Source organism: Labeo rohita, chromosome 24 (genome assembly GCF_022985175.1).
Source record: "Labeo rohita strain BAU-BD-2019 chromosome 24, IGBB_LRoh.1.0, whole genome shotgun sequence".
NCBI classification, from domain to species: domain Eukaryota; kingdom Metazoa; phylum Chordata; class Actinopteri; order Cypriniformes; family Cyprinidae; genus Labeo; species Labeo rohita.
In genome coordinates, this window is record NC_066892.1 from 14,445,713 (window position 1) to 14,471,674 (window position 25,962).

Consider the following 25,962-nt stretch of genomic DNA (forward strand, 5'->3'; position numbering starts at 1 on the left):
TCTTTTTATTTGTATTTTTTAACAAGGATTTAAAAAAAAAGAAATATTAATTTGAATTGTTTAAACATTTCTAGTATATGGCTTATTTTTTATACATATATTTTTGACAGCTGATTTATTACAGTATTTTAGTTTCATGTTTTACTCGCATAATAAAACAATTTAATCTCATTTCAAGCTCCAAGTTGATGTATTTTCTTGTGTGGTAAGAAGCCGTGTTTTAAGTAGGATAATGTACAATCAAATGGTCAATTTTTACAAAATGTTATGCATGACCCCTTCTGACTACAATTTATGTGTGGGGTTACATTAGAAATATATTGCATTTTTATCTAGGTAATAAATATTGCTATGCCAGTGTCACAATCCCGTTCATATAGATCACATACTCCTCCTGCTGGCCATATTATGAACTGATGTGTAAATCTGACTCTGAAAACTGATCTGAAATCAGGCCCTTCATTAAATATTTATTTCAGACAGACATTAAATTACTAAAACGTGCATAAATGTATTTCTAGATAAACATCTGAATTGTTAACTGAGAAAAATCAGTTTCTTAATGGTTTATCTTGTTTTTCTGTAAAAACATTCTTAAAATATATGTGCTTAATAAAATATTAGCAAAATATTTTTCTGAGAATTTAATTTAATTTTTGATTTAATTTAATTTAATTTTAAGTGTACTTTTCTTACCCATTAGTGGACAGTTTGATGTTGTTTTGAGCATAAAATGATTTGAAATTTTGGTAAATTTATGTGTTTTGTTTTTTGTTTTTAAAGAATGAGACAATTGGTAAACACAATTATATTAGAAATACAAAACTAGTTATTTCAAAATTATGAAATGTATATATTGATAATGTTTTGAGAATGTTCAGCATGTACATTACCAGTCAAAAGTTTTTGAACAGCAAGGTTTGTAATTACTTTGCTCACCAAGCCTGCATTTATTTAATCTAAAGCATAGCAAAAACAATTTCGAAAAAAAATTTGTACTATTTAAAATAACTGTGGATATATTTGGATATATTTTAAAATGTCATTTATTCCTGTAATCAAAGCTAAATTTTCAGCATCATTACTCAAGTCTTTAGTGTCACATATTATTATCAATATTTAAAACAGTTGAGTACATTTTTTCAGGATACTTTGATAAATGGAAAGATCCAAAAGCTTTTGTAACATTATTCACTGTCCCTTTATAAAAACTAATATTTTTATTTAGCAAGGATGCTTTAAATTGATGATAAAGACAATTATATTTCTATTTCAGATAAATGCTGTTCTCCTGAACTTTCTATTCATCAAAAAAACTAAAACAATTCTGCTCCGCTGTTTTTAACATAATAATAATAAATGTTTTATGAGCAGCAAATCAGAATATTAGAATGATTTCTGAATGATCATGTGATTGGAGTAATGATGCTAAAAAGTCAGTTTTGAAATCACAGGAAGAAATTACATTTTAAAATATATTCAAATAGAAAAGTTATTTTAAATAGTAAAAAAAACTTCAAAATTGTACTGTTTTTGCTGTACTTTGAACATTAAAAATCTTACTGTTCAAAAACTTTTGACTGGTAGTGTACTTGTTTTGGAAAACAAGACTAAATAAGAAAAAAACAATTTTGCAGTCTGCCTGTTGTAAATGAAACTACCCATCACAGTCATAATGTTATGCAAAACAACTCAGATATTGGATGAGACTTCTCCTCTGCCATCCAGTCAGAACTGAGATCCACATTTCCTTGTTTTTAACAAGCCCTTGAAAAGTGCAGAGAGCAAAAGTTTTCATCCTCATCTTCCTTTCTCTGTTTGCATGAAGACAGCTCATGGCCCCCCCGCTGAGTCTCTTTCATCGTCTCCCAGCGCGTCTCCTCCTCTCTCTCCCTCTGCTTTCTTTAAAAGCGTATCAAGTCTCTTTTCAAAGACGCTTGCAGTTTCCAGCTCCATGCAGTCAGCTGTCAGAAACACACACACTCATGCACATACACTCTTAAAGCTCAAAGAAGTCTAATTGAAAGTCTTGACTACAGGTATCTGTGAAGCGATGGATGCCTCCCTCTGGCTCTCTCAGAGAACAGCGTAGCTGATACAGCTGTAACATACTTGCAGTCGGTTTCAAACAGGCTCCTAATGTGTGATTTCCTGTTTTGTGCCTGCAGCCCATCAGCAACGCAGACTTTATAGTCCCTGTGGAGATTGACGGAACAGTTCATCAGGTACCGTGCAAATAGGTTCAGATGTAGCCATGGGTAAATGTTCACACTTTGTCGGTAACGGATTGTACAAAGCTTCAAATCTGGACTCTGTTTGTTGGGCTGTAATGTCACGTAACCTTGACAAGCCGTGGAATGAATAAAAAGTTAAGGGAATATTATGGGTTCCATAGAAGTTAAGCTCAGTTGAAAGCATTTGTGGGATAATAAAAACAAATATAATTTTGATTCATCCTTTGTTTCCGTTAAAAACAAAATGAACCAAAAATAAAGGTTTATGGTGAGGCACTTACAATGGAAGTGGATGGGACCAATTTTTTGAGGATTTAAAGGTGCTGTATGTCATTTTTTGACTGTGTCAAAGCATAATACATACACAAGTATTTAGGAAACATGCTAAGTTCACATACTTGTTTCTCCGAAAAATCAACGCTGCAGTCAGTTTGTATGGAAGCCCGTTTTCCACCACTGACTTTTTATCTCACAATTCTAACTTTTTTCTTAGAATTTGAGTTATAAACTCGCAGTTGTGAGTTATAAAGTCAGAATTGTGAGACAAACTCCCAGTTCTGAGAAGCAGTCACAATTCTGAGAAATAAAGTCAGAATTGAAGATATAAACTAGTTTAGTCTCACAATTCTCACTTTTTTCTCAGAATTGCGAGGTTAAATCTCGCAGGTGTGTGTGTGTTTTTTTTTTCTCTCAAACTTGCTAGTTTATTTCCCGCAATTGTGACTTTTTTTTAGGTTTGCGAGTTTATATCTGGCAATTCTGACTTTATAATGAGCAATTGTTAGTCAGAATTGAGAACTCTCAAAATTGTACTTCATAACTCGCAGCTGTGATTTTATATCACAGTTCCGAGAAAAAAGTATGAATTGCGAGAAATAAACTTGCAGTTGCAAGAAAAATGTCAGAGTTGCAAGATACAAAGTACAAAAAGATACAAACAAAAAAAATTGCGAGTTTCTATCTGGCAATTCTGACTTTATTTCTCGCAGTTGAGTTTGTTATGCAATTCTGAGGAAAAATGTCTGAATTGTGACTATATCTCGCAATAGTGACTTTATAACTTTTTAATTTTATATCTCACAATTCTGAGAAAAAAGTAAGAATTGTGACGTAAACTTGCAATTGCAAGAAGTCAGAACTGCGAGTTTTTATCTCGCAATTCTGACTTTATTTCACGCAGTTAGTTCATATCATACAATTCTGAGAAAAAAAGTCTGAATTGTGACTATATCTCGCTATTCTGATTTTATAATTTGCAACATAAACTTGCAATTCTGACTATTTCTCACAGTTGTAAGTTTAGATCACACAATTCCAAGTTAAAAGGTCTGACTTGTGGCTATATCTCGCAATTCTGAGAACAAATCAGTCTTTTTTAACTCTCAAAATTGTACTTTGTAGCTCGCAATTGCGAGTTTATAGCACAGGTGTGAGGAAAAAAAAACTAAGAATTGCGAGATATAAACTTTTAACTCCGATATAAGTTTTTAACCCACAATTCTGTCTTTATTTCTCACAGTTTAGTTTATATCATGCAATTCTAAGAAAAGTCTGAATTGTGACTATATCTTGCAATTCGGACTTTATAACTCGCAATTGCAAGTTTATAAAAAATTAAGAATTGTGAGAAAAAAATTAAGAATCGCAACAAGCTTGCAATTGTGAGAAAAGGTCAGAATTGTGAGTTTTTATCTCTTTATTTGAGTCTTTATTATAGTTAATATCATGCAATTCTGAGATAAAAAGTCTGAATTGTGACTGTGTCTCGTAATTCTGACTCTATAATTCGCAATTGCGAGTTTATATCTATTAATTCTGACATTATTTCTTGCAGTTGTGAGTTTATATCGCGCAATTCTAAGTAAAAAGGTCTGAATTGTGACTATATCTCGCAATTCTGACTTTATAATTCACAATTGCGAGAAAGAAAGTCAGAATTGTGAGATTTAAAAAGTCGCAATTTTTTTTCAGTGACGGAAATGGGATTCCATAACTTTGAAAATGTGCATTTTGTGTCGGAATGTTAGTTTTTGTAATTCCGCTGACTGACAGTAAACCAATAGTATTTCGACATCCCGGGTTGCCAGTTGGTGGAAAAAACTGCATATTGAAACCACTGAAGGCAGCAAACAAACTGGCTCAGAGATCACAGATTCTGCCTGACCTAAAAAGCCTCAGCGTCCATCTAAAAAGCTCTATGACCAGAGGCATATTAAAACGAGGATAACTCATAAACTAGCAAGTGTCCTCAATCTGGCAACCCACATAAGCATCGTGTCTGAGGAAGAGAGGGGCAAGAGAAACAATATTTTGAATTCAGACTGCAGTACCAATTTCAACCGCTAGCTGTCAAAATTACATACAGCACCTTTAAAATTAAAGCACTTACATGAATTCTTTTGCTAAATATTTGCAATATTTGACCCATAGAGCTGCTTAATCCTTCATTTTTACAGCTGTTTTGGAGTGCTGGTAAGTAAAATTGTTCAGCATCAGATTTAACCTTTATTGAACCTGTAATAATCCTGTAAAAAATAATAAAGAATTGCAACATAAAATACGACCTCACTGTTCAGCGCATTCTCTACTGTATTAAAACATCAGCGGTAATGATATCTTATCCTTTCTAACATGTGTCCTCTGAGGCTTTATATTTTTATTCAGTTTTTCCCATCCTCTTATCTCTTAAGACGCAGTAATATGTGAGTGGCCCCAAAGGGTTCGTGCTAAATCACAGTCTGAATCTGAACTCATTTCCTTTTTATCATTCTCCTCGAGTCGCTGAGTGCGATGTAGTCGGCAGCACTCGCTCGAGGTAACTAACTTGAAGTAAACAAATGTCACCAGTCGAAAGCTGAGCGTAAACACACTTGAGGGGAGCCTGAAGAGTGTTGATAGTAAATCTATGTGTGAGTCAATATGGCTCATTTGTTCCTGGAAAACATCTGCAAAGTGGCTGGTACCTGGTTCAAGTAATCCAGGATAGGCTTTGTGGATCAGGGTTGGCCTGTTCTTGGTTACTTGCACTGGGTTGCAGCAACTAAACATCTGAAAGTCTACAAAGAGGTTTGTTGAAAGTTAAGTGTTAGCATCTCTTCTGTCTATTTGCAGAAAGCAGAAGTGATTTCTTTCCATCAGTAATAGCTGTTATTTGGTTTGTTTGAAGGTCTACGTGCTGAAGAGGCCTCACGTGGATGAGTTTCTGCAAAAGATGGGCGAACTGTTTGAATGTGTTCTTTTTACAGCCAGCTTGGCTAAGGTAAGATTCTCTAAGGTTTCTTCAGACTGAATATAAACCATCCTTGAGACTGACTAACAGCTCGCAATGTAATTTTGTAAGCTGATGAAATCAACATTTTTCAATATTTGGTCAATTAGTCAATATTTTCACACTCGATTTAGCAACGGAAGTCATTTTCAGTGAAAGCTGACATTAGCAATATTACCATTGCAGTGCAATGTATGTGAGAGCCCAGTAACTCAACAAAGTTGAGAAAAGTTGAACGTTATGCAAATAAGTGATGAAGTGAAGTCAGTGGAGCTCACAGGATCCATTTCCTGTAAGAGGCTCTCTGAGGAACTTTAATGTTGTTTAGAATGATATCGCTGTTCTGTGCGATTTATATATATATATATATATATATATATACCAATATAATAAAAAAAAACTGAGTCAGAATGTTTGCAGTGAGTTTGGTTCATGCATTGATAATCATTTATCTTGTTCATAAGATGATGTATTTTGCACCACTGGTATTTACATAAAATGCTTTCCTTGCCAAACATTCATTTTTAGCAGCAAGCAAACTGATTCCTTGTCAAAATAGAATGATATCTTCTTTTATTGCAGTTTTTATCCCAGTTTTTCAAAAACTAAGAGTAATACATATTTAATTTGTGACCCACAAATCCAGTCATAAGGGTCAGTTTTTTGAAATTTAGATTTATATGTCATCTAAAAGCTGAATAACAAGCTTTCCATTGATGTATGGTTTGTTTGGACAGGACAATATTTGGCTGATACAACTGTTTGAAAATCTGGAATCTGAGGGTGCAAAAAAATCGAAATATTGAGAAAATCGCCTTTAAAGTTGTCCAAATTAAGTTCTTAGCAATGCATATTACTAATTAAAAATTAAGTTTTGATATATTTACAGTAAGAAATTTACAAAATATCTTCATGGAACATGATCTTTATTTAACATCATAATGATTTTGGCATAAAAGAAAAATTAATAATTTTGACCCATACAATGTATTTTTGGATATTGCTACAAATATACCCCAGCGACTTAAGACTTTTTTAAGGTTTTGTGGTCCAGGGTCACATGTATAAATCCATATATGTTGTTTGGATTGGGTTTGTAAAAATAATTTATTTAAATAATTTATTATTTATTTATTTATTTTTGCCAAGTTAGAGACAGTATTTATTTGTTAATTGTTTATATACTTATTATTAATGATTATTATGATTATAAAAAAAAATAATTCATAAAATTTTTATATAATTTTATGTAATTTTGTTTTGGGCTGGATTTATGTATTTGTGTAAGGAACTGGAACTATTTGTGTAAGTTTTATATATATATATATATATATATATATATACGTTTAATTCATATATTTACTTTTAATTAATTTTATTAGGGGCCAAGCACCGAAGGTGCGATGGCACCTATTGTATCCGTTGGCGTTATTATTATTCTCCTTCTTCCTCTTCCGCCGCAAGTCTATGGCAGCCCATAGAACCGCTTGCGGGAAAGTTGTATAATTTTGCACACTGATAGAGGACAGTCCCAACATTAACCATAGCAAGTTTGGAGTCTCTAACTCAAACTCTCTAGAGCCACCACTTGTCCAAATTTTCAAAAGATTTATGCTAATAACATTTGAACCGTAAGTCACACAACAAAAATTCTTTTTTCCTCTGATTCCTTGGCTTATGCCGAGTTGAATGGACACCAAAATTCAAAAATCGTATGGTTTAGTTTTTTCGCTATTCTCAATTGTTCGTAAAAAACCTACTTTTTCGAACTCGTCCTAGGCCGTTGCACCGATTGTCACAAAAATTGATCCAGATCATCTTCAGACCACGCTGGCAAAAAGTTATGGAATTCAAGTCGATTCGTCCAGCCGTTCACGAATAACACGCGAAAGAATTCTACGAAAAGCTAGCAAAAATCAATGTGAGGCTATATCTCCGTAATAGTTTGTCATATTGACACCAAACTTGGTGTGTGTTATAACAAGCATGACCTGAGCCTACCTGCAGTGTTTCGGTGCAGTGCCCCCCTAGTGGTCAGGAGATACGAAAAATGGCTATTTTTCTTTATAACGTCTGAATGATTTGTCTAAAAATCACAAAACTGGTCTCTTTAGATTCGGTGTGTCATACCGAGTCGAACCATATCCAATTTTCCCATGTCAGCCATTTTGGGTGTCGGCCATTTTGAATTTAGCTTTAAAATGCTGTATCTTGAGAACGGATTAGCGTATCGTTTCGACATTAATTACAAAAATGTTCGGCACCATGCCCTGAATGTACATAAAAATTTTGGGGCCAGCGCCACCTTGTGGTCAAAAGTTATAACGAAATTTCAAAAAATGCTAATAACTTTTGCGTACATTAGCCTATTGAAATGTAACTGATTTTGATAGATTCCTTCGGTCATGCTGAGAACACCGATACCAATTTTGCCAATTTTGGCTGAACTTCCTGTCCGCCATTTTGATTCATGTTGAAAACCTACTTTTTCGAACTCCTCCTAGACCGTTAGTCCGATTTTCACCAAATTTGACTCAGATCATCTTCAGACTATGGTGGCAAAAAGTTATGGATTTTGTGTCGATACATGAAACCGTTTTCGTTTAGCGCATCAACGAATTTACTGGAAAGATGCCAAATTGCATCCGAGTCTGTATCTCTGCAAAGCTTTGACATATTGACACCAAATTTTATATGTGCTATTGTCACCACACTCTGACCAAGCCACATCAATTTGGTAACAGTGCCACCTATGGTTCAGAAGTAATACGCCATTCACTAAACATTAATAATGAAATTTACAAAAATGCTAATAACTTCTGTTTACATTAGCCTATTGGAATGAAACTGATGCCAATAGATTCCTTGGGTCAAGTCGAGAACATTGATACCCATTATGCCGAAATTGGCCAAACTTCCTGTCCGCCATTTTGATTAATGTACAAAACCTACTTTTTCGAACTCCTCCCAGACTGTTAGTCCGATCTTCACCAAATTTGACTCAGATCATCTTCAGATTATGCTGGCAAAAAGTTATGAATTTCGGGTCGATATACGAAACCGTTTTCGTTTAGCGCATCAACAAATTTGCTGGAAAGATGCCAAACTACATCTGAGGCTGTATCTCTGCAAAGCTTTGACATAATGACGGCAAACTTTGTGTGTGTCATTGTCATTTCACACAGAACACGTCACATCAATTTGAAAACAGCACCACCTGTTGGTCAAAAGTGATAAGCCATTAAATTTTATTACGATTGGTTGTATTTATGATTTTTCAGCCATTTCAACTGATATTATCCTAAAATGGCTTAAGTTACTCACTGTTGTAGTCAGTCTGCTGCTACTTGCCGTGCTTAACTCCTCATTCTGCCTCTTTTGTGCTTGGCCCCGCAATTGCTGCTTGCAGCTATATTTATTAATATTATTATTATTTATGAATAGTATGCTTGAGTGCTACTGACACTCTGCTGCCAAACTGTTTAGCATCAGTTTTGTAGTTTATTTTTATAATATATTTTTTTGTAATAAATATATTAAAGTATTTACAAAGATTATTATGATTATTATTACATGATTAAGTTTGTAAAAATTAGAGATGCACGATATTGGATTTTTGCCGATATCCGATATGCCGATATTTTTTCATCTCATTTTGGCCGATACCGATACCGATATATATCATTTTATTTGGAAAGTTAGTTTTTAACAATAACTTATTTGTTAGGATTAAATAAATAGTAATGAGTGGTTTACATTCAATCCCTTCTTTTTCCTCAGTAGACTAGCATTATTTATGATCTGAATTTTGTAAATTAAGTCCACTTTTGCTATGTTATAAGCCGAACTTCGGATGCTTTCACTTTCGATTTTGCAATCTGAATACAACATTTCAAAACGAAAACAGAAAAGTAGAACTAAACTGGGTGACTGTGAGGGTGCTTTGCGGGACATGAACAGGACATAATTCATTGCTACAATTTCTTAATTCGTTCCTATGATTTATTAATTTATTAATTTGTAAAATGAGGGAACGAATTAATATGTAGTATTAACGAATTGTTAATTTATTCCCACAAAATATTTTATTTCCCACCCGCAATTTATCACAGTAAGAGATACGAAAACATGGATTAAAAGTGAATGACAAGAAAATAAACCTAAGAAATTAAAGGGTGAGACGGTGAGGATTTGGGAAAATAAAAATATTAAGTTATGTCGCAATTCGTGACCAACTGGCAAAACAGTACACTTTTTTTGCACAAGAATACCAACATGTTTACCTTCTCTGGTTTAACAAGCGGTCTTTTACCCTACTCGAAAACCAAATCCTCCGTCCGCAATCTTTCCAGAATAGTCGCGTCCTTTTTGCCGTCACCGCCTGGCTCGTGCTGACACTACAAATACAAACCAGGCTCTACACCCGAAGCGCTCACAACGAAAACTACTCTTCGCGTGATCAGTGAAATCCTGAATATGCCACGGCTTTGTAACTCTGTAACCCGCGCTGTATGGAGCAGTGCGACCATGTCAAATTTTAACTTGCACATTTAAAAAAAAAAAAAAAAAAATGTGACAGTTTTGATCAGTCTAGAGCCCTGCAATACAAAGGCATTCAACATGGAAAGAAAGTAATAGAAATGTAGTCACTAAGTCATGTTTAATTATAATTTCTAATTATTTTATATGGTGCACTTCGCTCTGACAGGGCTGCAGGACACGAACATAATTATTTCCTACAACTTGTTAATTCGTTCCTACGTTTTATTAATTTATTAATTTGTAAAATAAGGGAACGAATTAAAAAGTCGTATTAACGAATTCTTAATTTATTGCCACGAAATCTTTTATTTCCCACACGCAGTTTACCCGCATAAATGATCCGACAACATGGATTAAAAGTAAATGCCAAGAAAACAAACCTGCGAAATTAAAGGGTGAGACGGTGATGATTTGTGAAAAGAAACTATAAATATTATTAAGTTTGTGGCAATTCGTGACCAACCGGGAAAACAGGACACACAGCCGCTTATGGCTTTAAATGTATTGGCTCGAACGGCATGAATCCAAAAGTATGGTCGCTACTAACATTTGCCTGCTAACCAATTATTTAACTTATAAAGAATGCTTTGTACCTCACTTGTGTCATATTCACGAAAAATGTTTCATATGAGCAACAGTGTGTTTTGCCGTTGCGCCGCCGAAGAAAGAGAATTCACTGACCGCGCGCCGTAATTACTTTTTATTTTAAATGCAGATCATGTCATGTGCAAACACAGCCATTGGGTTTCAAAATACAACAAAGAGCACCATAAAACCATTTAAAATGTGCATTTAGCGATCTAGTGACTGGATATGAAACAGGCAACAGTAAATTATCCCAAATGGAACAACGGCGCGTTTTCTCCTATAGCCGCTGCTGCCACTGCACGTGCTATTGCTATGCATCATTCTGTATGTGTATTCTCAGTTTAAATGCAGCGATCCAAAACAGTGAATCTACTCCTCATTCAGTCAAAACTTTGCTTCAAGAATGAGCCACACTGCTGACATGATCTAATCCCTAGCACACCCTTAGCACATGTGAGTTAACATATTCATCTTATCGGCAAAACATATCGGCATAATGTTTCATATCGGGCCGATGCCGATATTTACATTTGAAGTCATTATCGGCCGATTCTGATATCAGTCCGATAATATCGTGCATCCCTAGTAAAAATTATTTTATAAAGATTTCATGTTTTTTGTTGTTGTTTTTTTTTTACTGGATTTATGTCAGATACATAAAGTATGTGTGTTATTTTTATATATTTAATTATACGTTTAATTCATTTTAAATTTTGTTTTTTGGGGGCTGGATTTGAGTCAAATGTAAGAAGTATTTATTTGTTTATTTTAATTTATTTAAGTATTTTGAATTCCTTCATTTTTTATTATTATTATTGTCATTATTATTATATTAATATATATATTATTACGGCCTTCCAAAAAGCCGCTGATGTTGGTGGTAGAAGTGAGCAAGTACTTGACGTGTGCAAATTAAATCCATGTACACAGATGTTAAAATGCTAACAGTGCCCTTTATTGTGCTTCAGCAAATAAACAGTTCTTGTCATTACCTTCTTGTGAGCTCTCCTTTCAATTCATGACATACAAATGTGAAGTTCATACCTTACAGACAGAGCGAACACATTGTCCATAGCCCATTTTATTCTTTGCACAGTTATGCATTAAGCTCAGTCAACACAATATAGCCATTTGACACAATAAGCTGGTGAGCAGGATAACCTGTAGCTGTTTGCTTTCATATATATAAAGTTTTTAATTTAGCAGGGCAAGTTAGTCCGTCTGGTCATAGAGTGATTGTTGTATTGTTCATGTCTATATTTGGTCTTGCAGTACGCTGACCCTGTAGCAGACCTGTTGGACCAGTGGGGCGTGTTCAGGGCACGGCTTTTCAGGGAATCCTGTGTGTTCCACCGGGGGGAACTACGTCAAAGACCTCAGCCGACTGGGCCGAGAGCTCAACAAAGTCATCATAGTTGACAACTCACCTGCCTCCTACATCTTCCATCCAGAAAATGCTGTACGTGTGACTGTGGGCCGCACATGCAATTAATTTGACATTACTGTCTCAGAATACACTGTTAGTATATTACGATATTTGTATAGCAAGTTGACTCCTAGTGCATACTAATGAACTAGAACTCAGCCACAGGCACTTTACACTGCTTAGTCAAAAACTTCTCATCAATTAAAGACTCGGGGTGTAACGAGAGACCTGCAGTCAGACAGATCCTACTGTACTTCAGTGCTGCCACCTCCTACACACACTTACATCCCTCCTGTTAAAAGAGAAGGTGTTATTCTGTATTCAAACTAATGAGCGAAAGGCGCTGATCAAAGTCAGTTATCTGTAAGGTGGTGCAGACCTCTTCTCAACACAGCTGGCAAATTAGTTAGTTGTATATCACGCATGCTTTTATCTTATCTGCTGTTAAAGGAGAAGTCCACTTCCAGAACAACAGTTAACAAGTAATTTACTCACCCCCTTGTCATCCAAGATGTTCATGTCTTTCTGTCTTCAGTCGTGAAGAAATTGTTTTTTGAGGAAAACATTTCAGGATTTTTCTCCATATAATGGACTTAATTGGTGCCCTGATTTTGAACTTTCAAAATGTAGTTTAAATGCAGCTTCAAAGGGCTCTAAACGATCCCAGCCGAGGAAGAAGGGTCTTATCTAGCGAAACACTTTTTTTCTGAAAATAACAATTTGTATACTTTTTAAGCACAAAAGCTTGTGTAGCACAGGCTCTGGGATGCGTGTTCACGTACTATTGAATCATGTCGAAAAGTCATGCCAAATGTAGGCGGAACCACAGACCCAGTGTTTACAAAGTGAACACGCAAAGACTAAGAAAGTGCAAGTCAAACGCTGTTTACAAACAAAAAGGTACAACAATGTCGGATGATTCTGAAGTTGTAGGAGAAAATAAGATGGAGTTTTTCGACATACTTTACCTTTTTGAGCCGGAGTACACAGACGATAAACTTGGTGATTCGAAGACGTGATTCGTAGTAGTGACGATAAGTTCGGATCATTTTACCAACTCGGACCTTTGAGTCTCGTTCAGCAAAATGAACAAATCTTTTTTCGAGTCATTTTGTTCATTTTAGCAAAATCAGCATCACGTGACAGCCCCATAAGATGAACAAACAACTCAAAAAACCCAAAGACTCAAAACAGGTGAATTAATTCCAGTACAGAACCTAATGGGATGTTGACTGAACGAATCACTCCCCGAGACGACTCGTTCTTCCCAAGTCACATTAAAGATTCGTTCAAAATTAACGAATCGTTCAAGAACGACCCGTGGACGCGCATCCCAAAACCTGTGCTACACAAGCTTTTGTGCTTAAAAAGTATACAATTTTTTTTTTTTCGAAAATAACCAATCGTTTTGTTAGATAAGATCCTTCTTCCTCGGCTGGGATCGTTTAGAGTCCTTTGAAGCTGCATTTAAACTACATTTTGGAAGTTCAAATTCAGGGCACCAATGAAGTCCATTATATGCAGAAAAATCCTGAAATGCTTTCCTTTTCTTAAATTTCTTTATGACTGAAGACAGAAACACATGAACATCTTGGATGACAAGGGGGTGAGTAAATTATTTGTAAACTGTTGTTCTGGAAGTGGACTTCTCCTTATTAAAGTACTTTCTAGGGCTGCATGATTAAGCATAATAAAATCCAAATCTTCATGAGATTATCAAATCACAAAGGCTGTGATTTAGGCCCTGTTTACACTAGAGTATTTTTGTTATAAAACAGCATTTTAAAATAATAACTTATTTAAGTAACTGCAATAAAACTAACTGTTGTTCCTTGGAGTTTAAAAATACTGTAATTTCTTTTTTTTTAACTTTGCAATTTAACGGTTACTTTTCTTAAAGGAGAAGTCCACTTCCAAAACAAAGATTCACATATAATGTACTCACCCCCTTGTCATCCAAGATGTTCATGTCTTTCTGTCTTCAGTTGTAAAGAAATTATGTTTTTTGAGGAAAACATTTCAGCATTTTTCTCCATATAATGGACTGCTATGGTTCCCATGATTTTGAACTTCCAAAATGCAGTTTAAATGTGGCTACAAATGATCCCTAATGTGATCCCAGCCAAGAAAGAAGGGTCTTAGAAGGGTGCACCATAACAGTCCATTATAAGGAGAAAAATGCAGAAATGTTTTCCTCAAAAAACATAATTTCTTTACGACTGAAAAAAGAAAGACATGAACATCTTGGATGATAAGGGTGTGAGTACATTATATGTGAATTTTTGTTTTTTTGAAAGTGGACTTCTCCTTTAAACGAGCCTCCGAAATGAGACGCAACAAATGAGCATGATGTCATTGTGTGTTCGCAGGTGCCGGTGCAGTCGTGGTTTGACGACATGACAGACACAGAGCTGCTGGATTTACTGCCACTGTTTGAAGGCCTGAGCAAAGAGACAGACGTTTACAGTGTGTTACAGAGCCTGAGGGCCAGGTAGCATACGGGTCCAGCACTGCCTTGCAGACACGAACACCCCCTCCAGCCATCTCAGCCACCGTTCGGCTCTGGCCTCTAGAGGACACCACTCACCCAATGAACGCCACTCCATCTCTCTCAATGGACCAACGGCCAGCATAATTCCTTGGCAAGCAAATATATACACTCAGTTTCTTTCAACTTTTGATGCAGGATGAAGAAAACAAAGCGTTGTTTTATAAGAGAAACACGAGTTTACTATCCTTGCGTATATTTACCAGGAAAAAGAACAAGACGTGCTATTTTTCTGGACGGACGATAAAACACCTTGAACCTTGAACTTTTTTTCTGTTCAGGCTATGCAGGCAGTCTTTTCCGCGGCGTCATCGGTAGTTCCAACAACTGTGATTTATTTTCCTCGTTCTCTCGTACCAAACAAAGTGCCTTCTGACTTGTTTTTATGGAGACACAAATGAGTTTTTGTATGCTGCATATTTACAATTCAAAACCTTTAAACACTTACTGTAAGAGTGAACGGTCTTTTAAAACTCGTGAAGACTTTTCGGTGATGATCAGACGTCTTCACTGGACTGAATGATATTATCAGGCAAAGGATAATGCCGTTATTTTCTTGGGTTCTCCTATGCCTTTGAAAATATAGCGTATAAGTGTTCAAACGAAACGTTTGCATCTATTACCCAACTGTGATTTGAACTAATAATACAACATATATTGTGAAAAAAGCCTAAAGTTAATCAATCCAATACGTCAGGATCTGAAATTAATACTAGTCATTATTAAAATAAAAGATGCAATCAATATGAAAAATGCCTCACATGTTTGTGTCAGTTTGTGTGCATTATACTCCAAAAGGATGCTGGGATGCCATTACACAGTAAGTCTATTGTACAGGACCTTTACAGTGCAATGAATTTAAATACGCTTGGTTTTTCTCAAGATTTTGTGTAAAGAAGGGAGTGCAAAAAAGTGTGGGCTGTATGAAATGTAGTTAATGAGCAAACTTTGAGCGCTCGGTTAGTTTGCTGCATGATTTGCCACGAACTTTAAGCGGTTCACTTACAGAGCAGGAACCAAAAGGCCACTTGTGACAGTAAATAGTCATTTTTGGAGGTAAAACCTAGGAAAAAGCTGAGATTTTCTTTTTCGGTTGACCCTGGAGTCTGAGAAAGGTAAGATGGTTTTTGCTGTATTTCACAAATATTTCATATGTCTCCGTTTACACTGTAAAATTAAAATGTAAAATAGTTTGACCTGACGTGACTCTTTTGTTGGTGTAACCTAATGTAATCCGTTTGATTTAGCCATTAAACTTACATAAAACCAGACCAACATTTGATTAAGTTTTACAATGTATTTGCTCAGTTAGAAATTCCTGTTCTCAATGATTAACTTCAGAATGTCCAAATATGGTATTTGGGAACCTTTGTGAATCACATGACCTTCAGCTTTATGGATTGTGTGTTTGGCTTCTTGGAGATGAACACAGCAGTTTGTGTTTAAGAGTATAAAATTACATTTTGAATTTGGGTGCTGTCCGAGAAATGTTTGCCTAAGGTGTCTCTGGGACATTGAATGAAAGGAACAGCTGAATATGAGCTCTCTCATGTCAGGTTCCTCCTGTGGATATGAGTCATATTTGTTTGCTTTACTATTGTTATGAATGTTTGTCTATGTGCGTGTGTGTCATATACACCGTTTTATGCCGCCAGTGAGGAAAATACTCTTAAATCCTAAAGGTAGCTTATTATGCAGTGTTGAATGCTTATTTGAGTAATGCCGTAAAATTAAGGTTTTACTGTACCACCAGCATATTGCATTGGACACATGTTGCTTCATAAAACATAACAAACATAATTAGTTCTGCCCAAACCCTGTTTCTCTAACCAGTGTTATTGAGTTTCTTAGCATTAGAACTGAAATGATTCAATGCCTTTTATGAGAAAAAAGCAGTTAATTTCAAACTGAGTGGGTGGAAATTAAGAAAAAAAAAATATTTTGATTTTGTAGTTAGAGGTAAAATCTTATATTTAAAACCTATAGAGTGTTTTCATGACGCGCCATCAATTGGCCATCAATTGGAGTGTAAACAGTGCCACTGAACCGAACAAAACTTGTATATTTTGCTGATAATTGCTGCTGAAAATAATCAGTTATTGTCATGTTTTGGGTTGTACTAATCAGTCAGACTGGGAAAAACATTTGGAGTACTGTAGACTGCCAAAAGTTGTAACAAATTAAAGAGAAGAGTGCAAAAAAAACAAAACAAAAGTCGTTTGTGGTTGGCCAAACTGAACCAGGATTTCCAAGGCAAGAATCTTGACAACATTTGTGTTTGTTCTTATCATTTCCCTTCAGCTAGGTGAAATATTAGGTTAATATCTTAATTAAACGGAAAGTTCAACCAAAAATGAAAATTAGCCCATTATTTACTCACCCTCCAGGCATCCTAGGTGTATATGACTTCCTTCTTTCAAACGAATCCAATCTGAGTTATATTAAAAGTTATTCTGGCACTTCTAAGCTTTAGAATGGCATGGATGGGTGTTTCTCTTCATCAGGCCAAAACAAGTCCAATAAAGTGCATCCATCCATAATAAGTGCCTCACATGGCTCCAGGGGGTAAATAAAGGCCTCCTGTAGCAAATCGATGCATTTTGTAAGAAAAAAATCCATGTTTAAAACATAAGAATCACTTTAATTTAGCTTGCACCAACTGGTAATAAGCAGAAGCCTTTCTGGGCAGATGACGTAGGACGTCGACGTTGCGCCACTCAGAAGTGACGAATGCGAACGCTGAGGATTTGTAAAGAAAAATGTTGGAGGATTTCGATATAAACCAAGAGGAGACTGGTTTTCCTTTGATAAAGTAAGGAAACTTTGCTTTCTTTGCTTCTGTAAACAAATAGTGGTTTGTGTAAGACTCACCGGTGCAAGCGCTACGCCGACGTCCAACATCATCTGCCTAGAGCTGCTTCTGTGTAGAACCAGTTGGCACAAGCTAGATTAAAGTGATTCTTACATTTAAATACATGTATTTTTCTTACAAAAATGCATCGATTCACTACAGGAGGCCTTTATTTACTCTTATTATGGATATATGCACTTTACTAGACTTGTTTTGGACTGATGAAGACAAGCACCCACCCATGCCATTCTAAAGCTTCAAAGTGCCAGGATAATTTTTAGTATAACTGATTGGATTCATCTGAAAGACGGAAGTCATATACACCTAGGATGCCTGGAGGGTAAATAATGGGCTAATTTCCATTTTTTGGTGAACTATCCCTTTAATACTAGCTGCTTGTATGTATCTTTACCACCAATTAATTTTGGTTTGTCAAAATATTGTGCCATTTCCTTCTTACTAAGTCCTTCTATATATGATTTAGGAGCGTCCATGCGTTTTCTCCCCATGGTTTAGACAGCATAAATTAACAGAACACCATATTCAGTAGTACATTAACCATGCAATCCCTGCTGTTGTTTACATCCGTGTATCGCCAATACGGCCACACATCCCACGAGGTAAGTGCAAACCCTCTAGCCCTTTATCACACAATTGCAAGCCAATAATAAATTCATTATTAACAATTATTGCTCATATTGTATTTAACCTACAGCTTATGATAGATTAAAGATTTACTTTGAATTTCATCAAACCCACCATCAAACTCAGGTCACACACTTTATTTTAGGGGGTCTCTTAAAACTCAATGGGCTCAGGTGAAGCGAGAGACCCGCAGACTCCCGCTGTAACTTTACCTGCTGGTGTCGGTGATGGACAATGTTTCTTTGGAAAAACAAGTGGTTTATAATGTTATATGTTGTAATATTGGCGTTGTTTTATTTTTGTTGTACGTATTTTTTACTCATCCAATATTTTGAGAAGACACTGCCTCCCTTGGCTCCTTAGAGGAAACGCCCCTGTAGATACTGTAAAAAAAAAAAAAGTAGGTTGATGTACTGTATAAATGTTTAATTAGGTAGGTAGATGGATGAATGGATGGATATAGATGGTTAGACATACATAAAGAGAGACATGATGGACAGATAGATAGGTAGATAGATAGAGTAATATATATACATATAGTCAGATAGAAAGATGCAAGTAGGTAACGTTACATAGATATACTGACAGATAGAGATGTATATAAACCAACAGAAAGATGGATATTGTAGACAGACATACAGGTGGATATACAGTTTTAATCAGTAAAGCTGCTGTTATCATTCGGGAAAGAAGCTGTTCCTTGTTATTAATTCCGTTTCTACTTTTATTCATGTAATGTTGTTTTTCTGCACACACAATGATTTGAGACTTTAAAAGTTTCTCCCACCTTTTCCCCTCTCCCTCAGAGTGGCATTCTGGCCTGCAATTAAGGTGAAGTCTCTCTAAACCTTAATGAAGCAGCATTTTGCCGCTTACTTATCTTTATTTGTTAGTGGCTGATGGGCCGTTTGCCATAGGAAGCCTCTGATATCTGTCCAAGAGCCTCTCGCAGGGGATTTGTTCGCTCAGTCTCCCCATCTGCTGGAGTGGAAGAGATTAATCACTGTCTCCTCTCTCTGGCTCTCCTGAGTGTCTGTGTGGCGTTCCCGTCTGAAGCGTTCCTTGTGATCTGAGCGTGAAAGAACTGAGACACAGAGCTGATGTGAGGGGAATCCAGAGCAGGAGAGAGACGCACCAGTCTCTCCTGACCTCCGCCAACTTCAAACACGCTTGTTTTATATAACAGAGAGAATATGTTATAATGAATGAGATTCCAACTTCATGTTAAAGGTTGGTTCACCCAAAAACGAATGTCTCCCAAACACGTTTGGCATTCTTTCTTCTGTGAAACACAAAATTAGAAAATCTAAATAATGGCCTGGTCTCTTTTCTCATTTTAATGTTGACTGATGCTTTTAAGCTTTTTATTTTAATGTATTATCTTAGTTATGAACTCTGAAAACAGTTTTATCGTTTACTGCATGTCGTTCTTCCCTATAGTGGCTAATGAACCAGAAGTCCAGAAGGTTGCCAAGTCTGTGGTTTTCCCACGGAATTGGGCAACCTTAACTCTGTTGCCGTGGGTTGTTTTTCATGTCCACACCAAAACTTGCGTAATTTACCCCCAAATTTTTATCGAGGGACTCTTTTCAAAATGCGATTGGGCTAGTTTTGAGTAGCAGTTGAGTGGATTTTGTTGTGACATGGCAACCCTGCCCAGAACTGACTTTTGGGGTAGTGTGGAAAAGAAACAGAAGCCATTTGCCTCATTAGAAGTCCATCAGAATGACTTTGAAAGTGTCATTTCAAGGTAAAAAAAAAAATGCACATACAGCTGCTTAAACTGCTGCAGATGAATCATTCACACCAGAATATAGTGATTTGTTGAAAAAATCTGACAATTCAGAAAAACAAGAGAACTTGGAATATATAATAAAAGTCTTGTAAGTTACTTATAAATTATGTTTATGGTCATCTTTTGTCATTCTGGACATTCAGTCCCTACTGTTTATTCACTTTTATTATACTGAAAGTCTACTCACCAGGTTATTCTGTAAAACATATGGAAGAAATTCATATAAGTTTAAAACAACATAAAGATATAATTTAAATTTTTGGCTGAATTAACTTTCAACCAAGCTTGTTCTTTACATTCAAAAACTGGAGGGTGGAAAAAAGTGTGTTTCCACCACTGAGTAAAAATAAAAGGTTTTTGCGACTGTTTGTCTCAGAATTTTGACTTTTTTCTCGCAATTACGAGTTTATATCTCGCAATTCTGACTTTTTTCACTCAATTCTGACCTTTTTCTCACAATTGCAAGTTTGTATTTCACAATTTTGATTTTTCTCTCAGTTGTGAGTTTATATCTCGCAATTCTGACTCTTTATAAACTCGCAATTGCGAGATATAAAGACCAATTTTGAGGGGAAAAAAGACTAATGTTCTCAGAATTGCGAGTTTATATCTCACAATTCTGACTTAATAACTCATAATGTTGTGTTATAAAGTCAGAATTTAGTTTATAAAAAACTGAGTTTGTCTCGCAATTCTGGCTTGTGAGTTTATATCACGTTATTCTGGGAAAAAAGTCAGATTTGCGAGTGTATATTACAATTCTGACTTTATAGCTCGCAAGTGCAAGTTTATATCTCACAATTCTAATATTTTTCACTCAATTCTGACTCTTTTTGAGTTTTGTATCTCACAATTTTGACTTTTTTCTCAGTTGTGAGTTTATATCTCACAATTCTGACTTTTTTTCACTCAATTCTGACCTTTTTTCTTGCAATTGCCAGTTTTTGTCTCACAATTTTGACTTTTTTATTTCAGTTGCGAGTTTATATCTCGCAGTTCTGACTTTTTTCCACTCAAGTCTGACCTTTCTCACAATTGCGAGTTTGTATTTCGCAAGTCTGACGTTTTTTTCTCTCAATTGTAAGTTTACATCTTGTAATTCTGACTTTTTTCACTCAATTCATACTTTTTTTCCTCAGAATTGTGAGATAAACTTGCAGTTGCAAGATATAAAGTCCAATTTTGAGGGGGAAAAAGACTAATATGTACTCAGAATTGCAAGTTTATATCTCACAATTCTGACTTAATAACTCATAAAAGTCAGAATTAAGTTTATAAAAAATTGTTTGTTTGTCTTGCAATTCTGGCTTGTGAGTTTATATTACCTTATTCTGGGAAAAAAGTCAGATTTGTGAGTGTATATCACAATTCTGATTTTATAACTCGCAACTGCAAGTTTATATCACAATTCTGAGAAAAAAGTCAGAATTGCGGGTTTGTATCATGCAATTTTGAGAAAAAATGTCAGAATTGCGAGAGACAAAGTCGCAGTTACCTTTTTTACATTTTTTAATTATTTATAATTAATAAATAATAGTTTTATTAATAATAAATAAATCAATGTAAGTTTTATAACACTATAAATGTCTTTACTGTCACTTTTAATCAGTGCATCCTTACTAAATAAAAGTGTTATTTCCTTTTGGCACTTTTTGTAAAACCATGAATAAAACTCTTCTAATTCTAAAATGTATTTATTTATTTTTCATGTCATCATTTTGGAATTACAAAACAGACAACCATGTATAATTTTAGCCTTCAATGACTGTCTTTTGTGTTAGTTTGTTTCTAAAGGTTTATTTATGTAGGGCTGTTCTTGTCCATATAAAGTCTTGTGTGGCTATTAAGGTGTGTTCTCACCTGTAGGGCTGGACAGAAACAAGCCCTTCCCTGATGAGCACACATTAACAATGTACAGAGGGAGAGGAAACCACTCATAGAGATTCGTCACAACTCATTAATACATTACCACGCTGAACAATACCTCTGTGCGAGACATACAGGTAAGAAAAACTTACTAAAACTCTCATGATAATATACACTCCTCAGAATTATGATACAGTATGTGCCAAAGTTTTACATTATTAATGCTGACTTACATAACCAGATTCAAATTTGATCTTAATGTATTTTGCTTCTTGCAATACAAGCACATTTGCTTTAATACTCATTGATGAAAATTTTACTCTGTTGTGTTTTAGACAGAATGTTGGAACAGAAATGTATGAATTTGTTGTAACGAATCAAAAGATCCTGCATTTTTAAACTTAAACTGGGAAATATGAGACTAATCCATTTCATTGATTAGGATTATGGAAAAGCCCGTGCTGACTATTGTTTAAAATCTTTGTCAACAGAGAGGAAAACCAGTCATTCAGGACAGAAAGCACACAAAACTATTAAATATACAGTTTGTACAGTAGATAGTGCAGCTTCTTTAATAATGAGCTGTTTGTCAGAGAGCAATCAGATGAATGTTATTTACGTAACACGATCACACGAGAGATTAAATGCTATTTAGACTTCTAAATACTAGTTTTTTTTTCTTTTATTTGGGATGCTGTCTTCTACATCCTGCTAAGATTGTTCTTTGTGATATTTGTGTGTTCATGCTCCACCTGCGCTGTGATTATGAAAGGTCAGCATTTCTTTTCACTGTTAACATTGGGTTTTATGAGAGAGCTGCTGGTTGCTGATATGTAGTTGTTTGTTTGCACTGTGCTACTTATTTATAGGCTATTTGTCCCAATAAGCATCACAGCTTGCCTGGATATAATTTTTGAATGGATTTTGAAGCAAAGTCATTAGCTGGACATGGATGGTGAAGCATCTGACTCCAGAGTTGTGAAATATTTCCACATAGTTTGTAATGTGAAAAGTGACTCGTGCTTTTTGATGCACTAAAAAGTAGTTTTTAGTAGTGTTTACTTAGCAGATTCTTGAAATCCATTTGTTGTCATGGTACTGAGTTGCGTTGTTTATTAGTGGTACAGATTCTCTAGAGGAAGCAACATTTACACATATTCTCTTCATCATCCTTTCATAAACCATCTGTTCTTCGTCACCCAGTGTTATGAGTGATGAAGCACCTTGTATAAAAGAATTCATACTGGTGTTTCACATTTGCAAAGATCTGTCATAACATTTAATTAAAAACTGAAATGTGACACCGTAGTGAAACACATTATGTCATAATAATATGCTAATTTTTGCATTTTTATGTTAAATAGAATATGTGACTCTGGTCCACAAAAGGGTCATAAGGGTCATTTTTTATACATCATTTGAATAACAAGCTTTCCATTGATGTATGGTTTGTTAGGACAATATTTGGCCCGAGATACAACTGTTTGAAAATCTGTAATCTGAGGATGAGAAAATCGCCTTTTGAAGTTGTTCAAGTTCTTAGCAATGCATATTACTAATCAAAAATTAAGTTTTGATGTATTTACTTTACTAAAAGTGTTCATGGAAATTATCTTTACTTAATATTATTTTTGACATAAAAGAAAAAATATTTTGACCCACACAATGTATTGTTGGCTATTGCTACAAATCTACCTGTGCTACTTACGACTGGTTTTGTAGTCCAGGGTCACATATATGTTCATAAGTGTTACGTTTTAAATATAGTTCAATGTTTTTCTGTAAAATTACATGATATTAAAATTATTTTTTATATTATACTTTATAATACAAGCTTGAATTCGGGTACATTTTTGATTCTCAGTGTCAAAGATGTGCTCCTACACTGTAAAAAATAAAAAACACAATTTGTTGAGTCAGCTTAAAATAATTTGTTACCCTGCTGCCTTAAAATTTTAAGTTCAGTCAACTAAAATAAGTTTAGTTAACTTGAAATGTTAAGTTGGACTAAGTAACAACTTAGATATTTGTGTTTGCTAAACTTAACAGATGGGTAAGTAACCCAGCTGCCTTCAAATTTTAAGTTGATTCAACTCAAATATCTTATAATTTAACATTTCAAGTTGAATAAACTTTTTTTGAGTTGACTGAACTTAAAATTTTAAGGCAGACAGGTTACAAATTATTTTAACATGACTCAACAAATTGTTTTTTACAGTGTACACAACTGAAGTTTCATTGTCAGTTGTGATGCATTATGCTGTGAATATGTGTTTTAATTTAGATCGTTTGAGCTTCAAGATTTCTTCTCAGAATCCAGCAAAATGACGGAAGCCCAGGATGTGTTAAAAAACATTCAGCGAAAACCTGGCCTGCAAATCTGGACCATCAGTGTAAGAAATCACTGTTGTTTTCTCCTATTGGGCACTTTTTTAACAGTCAGATTTAACATTTATTATAATATATAATGTATATTATAATATGTTATATTAATGTATTATTCTGTTTTATGTTTCTACAGAAAATGAAAATGGTCCCTGTCCCAGAGCAGGCATATGGAAATTTTTTTGAAGGTGACTGCTACATTATTCTCAGTGTAAGTATTCTGGAATTCAATCTAAATCACAAACATACTCTTTAGGTAATTTATTATATATATTATTAAAAATACATTTTTTAGTTATTATTAAATATTTATATAAATAAAAATAGCTAATTATAAATTAAAAATATATTGATCTTTATTATTATTAATGAGTTTAAATTAATTTTATTTATAATTAATTTATTTTTATTTTTAGATTTTTTTTTTAGTTATTAGTTTATTATCACTAATGATACTTACATTCTTAAAAATTTAAATTCTGACATTATAACTCACCGTCATGTCATTCCAAACCCGTAAGACCTTCGTTCATCTTCATAACACTTATTAAGATATTTTTGATGAAATCTGAGAGAAAATGTTGAATAAAGTCATGTGACACCACTGGTGTCACATTAACTATTTTAACAATGTCCTTACTACCTTTCTGGGCCTTGAACATGGTAGATGCGTTGCTGTCTATGCAGGGTTTGAAAGCTCTCAGATTTCATTAAAATTATCTTCTGTTCTGAAGATGAGTGAAGGTCTTACAGGGTTGGAACGACATGAGGGTGAGTAAATAACAGAATTTTAATTTCTGGGTGAACTATTCCTTTAAACACATGCCTGTACTCATGTATTTTGGCATGTGTCATTCAGGTGAGCAGCAGCGCTGCACAATCCACTGACATCCACTACTGGATAGGCAACACATCCTCTCAGGACGAGCAGGGAGCTGCAGCCATCTATGTGACCCAACTGGACGGGTGTCTCGGTGGCAGTCCGGTTCAATATCGGGAGGTCCAGGGAAGTGAATCGGTTAAATTCAAAAGCTACTTCAAGAATGGCATTGTGTGAGTGAAAGAAAAACATTCATGGAATTGCTCCTACCTATCCCATGACGGTTGATTTATGTCTACACTTTCTTGTTTCCTGTAGATATAAAAAAGGCGGTGCAGGATCAGGATTCACACACGTTGAGTCCAACATGTATAACATTAAGCGCCTGCTCCACGTCAAAGGAACGAAGCATGTGACTGCAAGAGAGGTGAATTGCAGCATCAGGGATTCAGATGAGTTGAGCTCAGAGGCTCAACTCATTAATATTTAACAGTTAATGATTGCTCTGTAATCTTACAGGAGCATATAGTCACCAACCCTAATTAATATTCATGAGTCACATCTTCCACATAGTAGAATATGTTAATAAGCGAACAAACATCACTCATTTTCAGTGAGAACTGGAGATTTGTGACAGTGATAAAGTCAACTATTGTATATTTTCATGTGAAAAAAAAAATCATATTAGTAGTATTATTATAGTAATAAAAAATAGTAGTGTTATAATATTTGTTTAAGAAATTAAATAATTAGCTTTTATACTGCTACGGTACCGAAGCTAAAGCCAATGATTAAAGTTGACTTTGTATAAATATAAAGAAAGAAATTCAGTTAATTTAAAATGCATGAGTTCATTTAATATTAATTGCTTTTATTTATTTATTTATTTTGAAAGATCCCAGTTTGAAAACCCTTGTTTTTACAGAAACACAGATAGACAAGCTTACGCTTGGGTTGAATTATAAATGTGGTCAAAGCGCATTAGAAGATTTGC

At 34.9% G+C, this 25,962-nt stretch overlaps 2 protein-coding genes across 3 annotated transcripts in view; both read left to right on the plus strand.

Annotated features, from left to right (window-relative positions):
* The window catches only part of ctdspla (CTD (carboxy-terminal domain, RNA polymerase II, polypeptide A) small phosphatase-like a), a 55,863-nt gene extending 40,737 nt beyond the window's left edge, over nt 1–15,126 (plus strand). The window contains 5 exon segments of the mRNA XM_051097992.1: nt 2,169–2,225; nt 5,401–5,493; nt 11,905–11,988; nt 11,990–12,091; nt 14,428–15,126. Of these exon segments, the coding sequence (XP_050953949.1) occupies nt 2,169–2,225; nt 5,401–5,493; nt 11,905–11,988; nt 11,990–12,091; nt 14,428–14,553 (462 nt within the window). The 3' untranslated portion in view covers nt 14,554–15,126.
* A 153-nt stretch (nt 15,127–15,279) lies between these two features.
* vill (villin-like) overlaps nt 15,280–25,962 on the plus strand; it is a 23,454-nt gene continuing 12,771 nt past the window's right edge. For both annotated transcript variants that reach the window (XM_051097982.1, XM_051097983.1), the window contains exons 1-6: nt 15,280–15,721; nt 21,764–21,900; nt 24,048–24,156; nt 24,285–24,359; nt 25,008–25,201; nt 25,287–25,395. In XM_051097982.1, the coding sequence (XP_050953939.1) occupies nt 24,088–24,156; nt 24,285–24,359; nt 25,008–25,201; nt 25,287–25,395 (447 nt within the window). In that variant the 5' untranslated portion in view covers nt 15,280–15,721; nt 21,764–21,900; nt 24,048–24,087. The remainder of the gene's footprint in view (nt 15,722–21,763; nt 21,901–24,047; nt 24,157–24,284; nt 24,360–25,007; nt 25,202–25,286; nt 25,396–25,962) is intronic.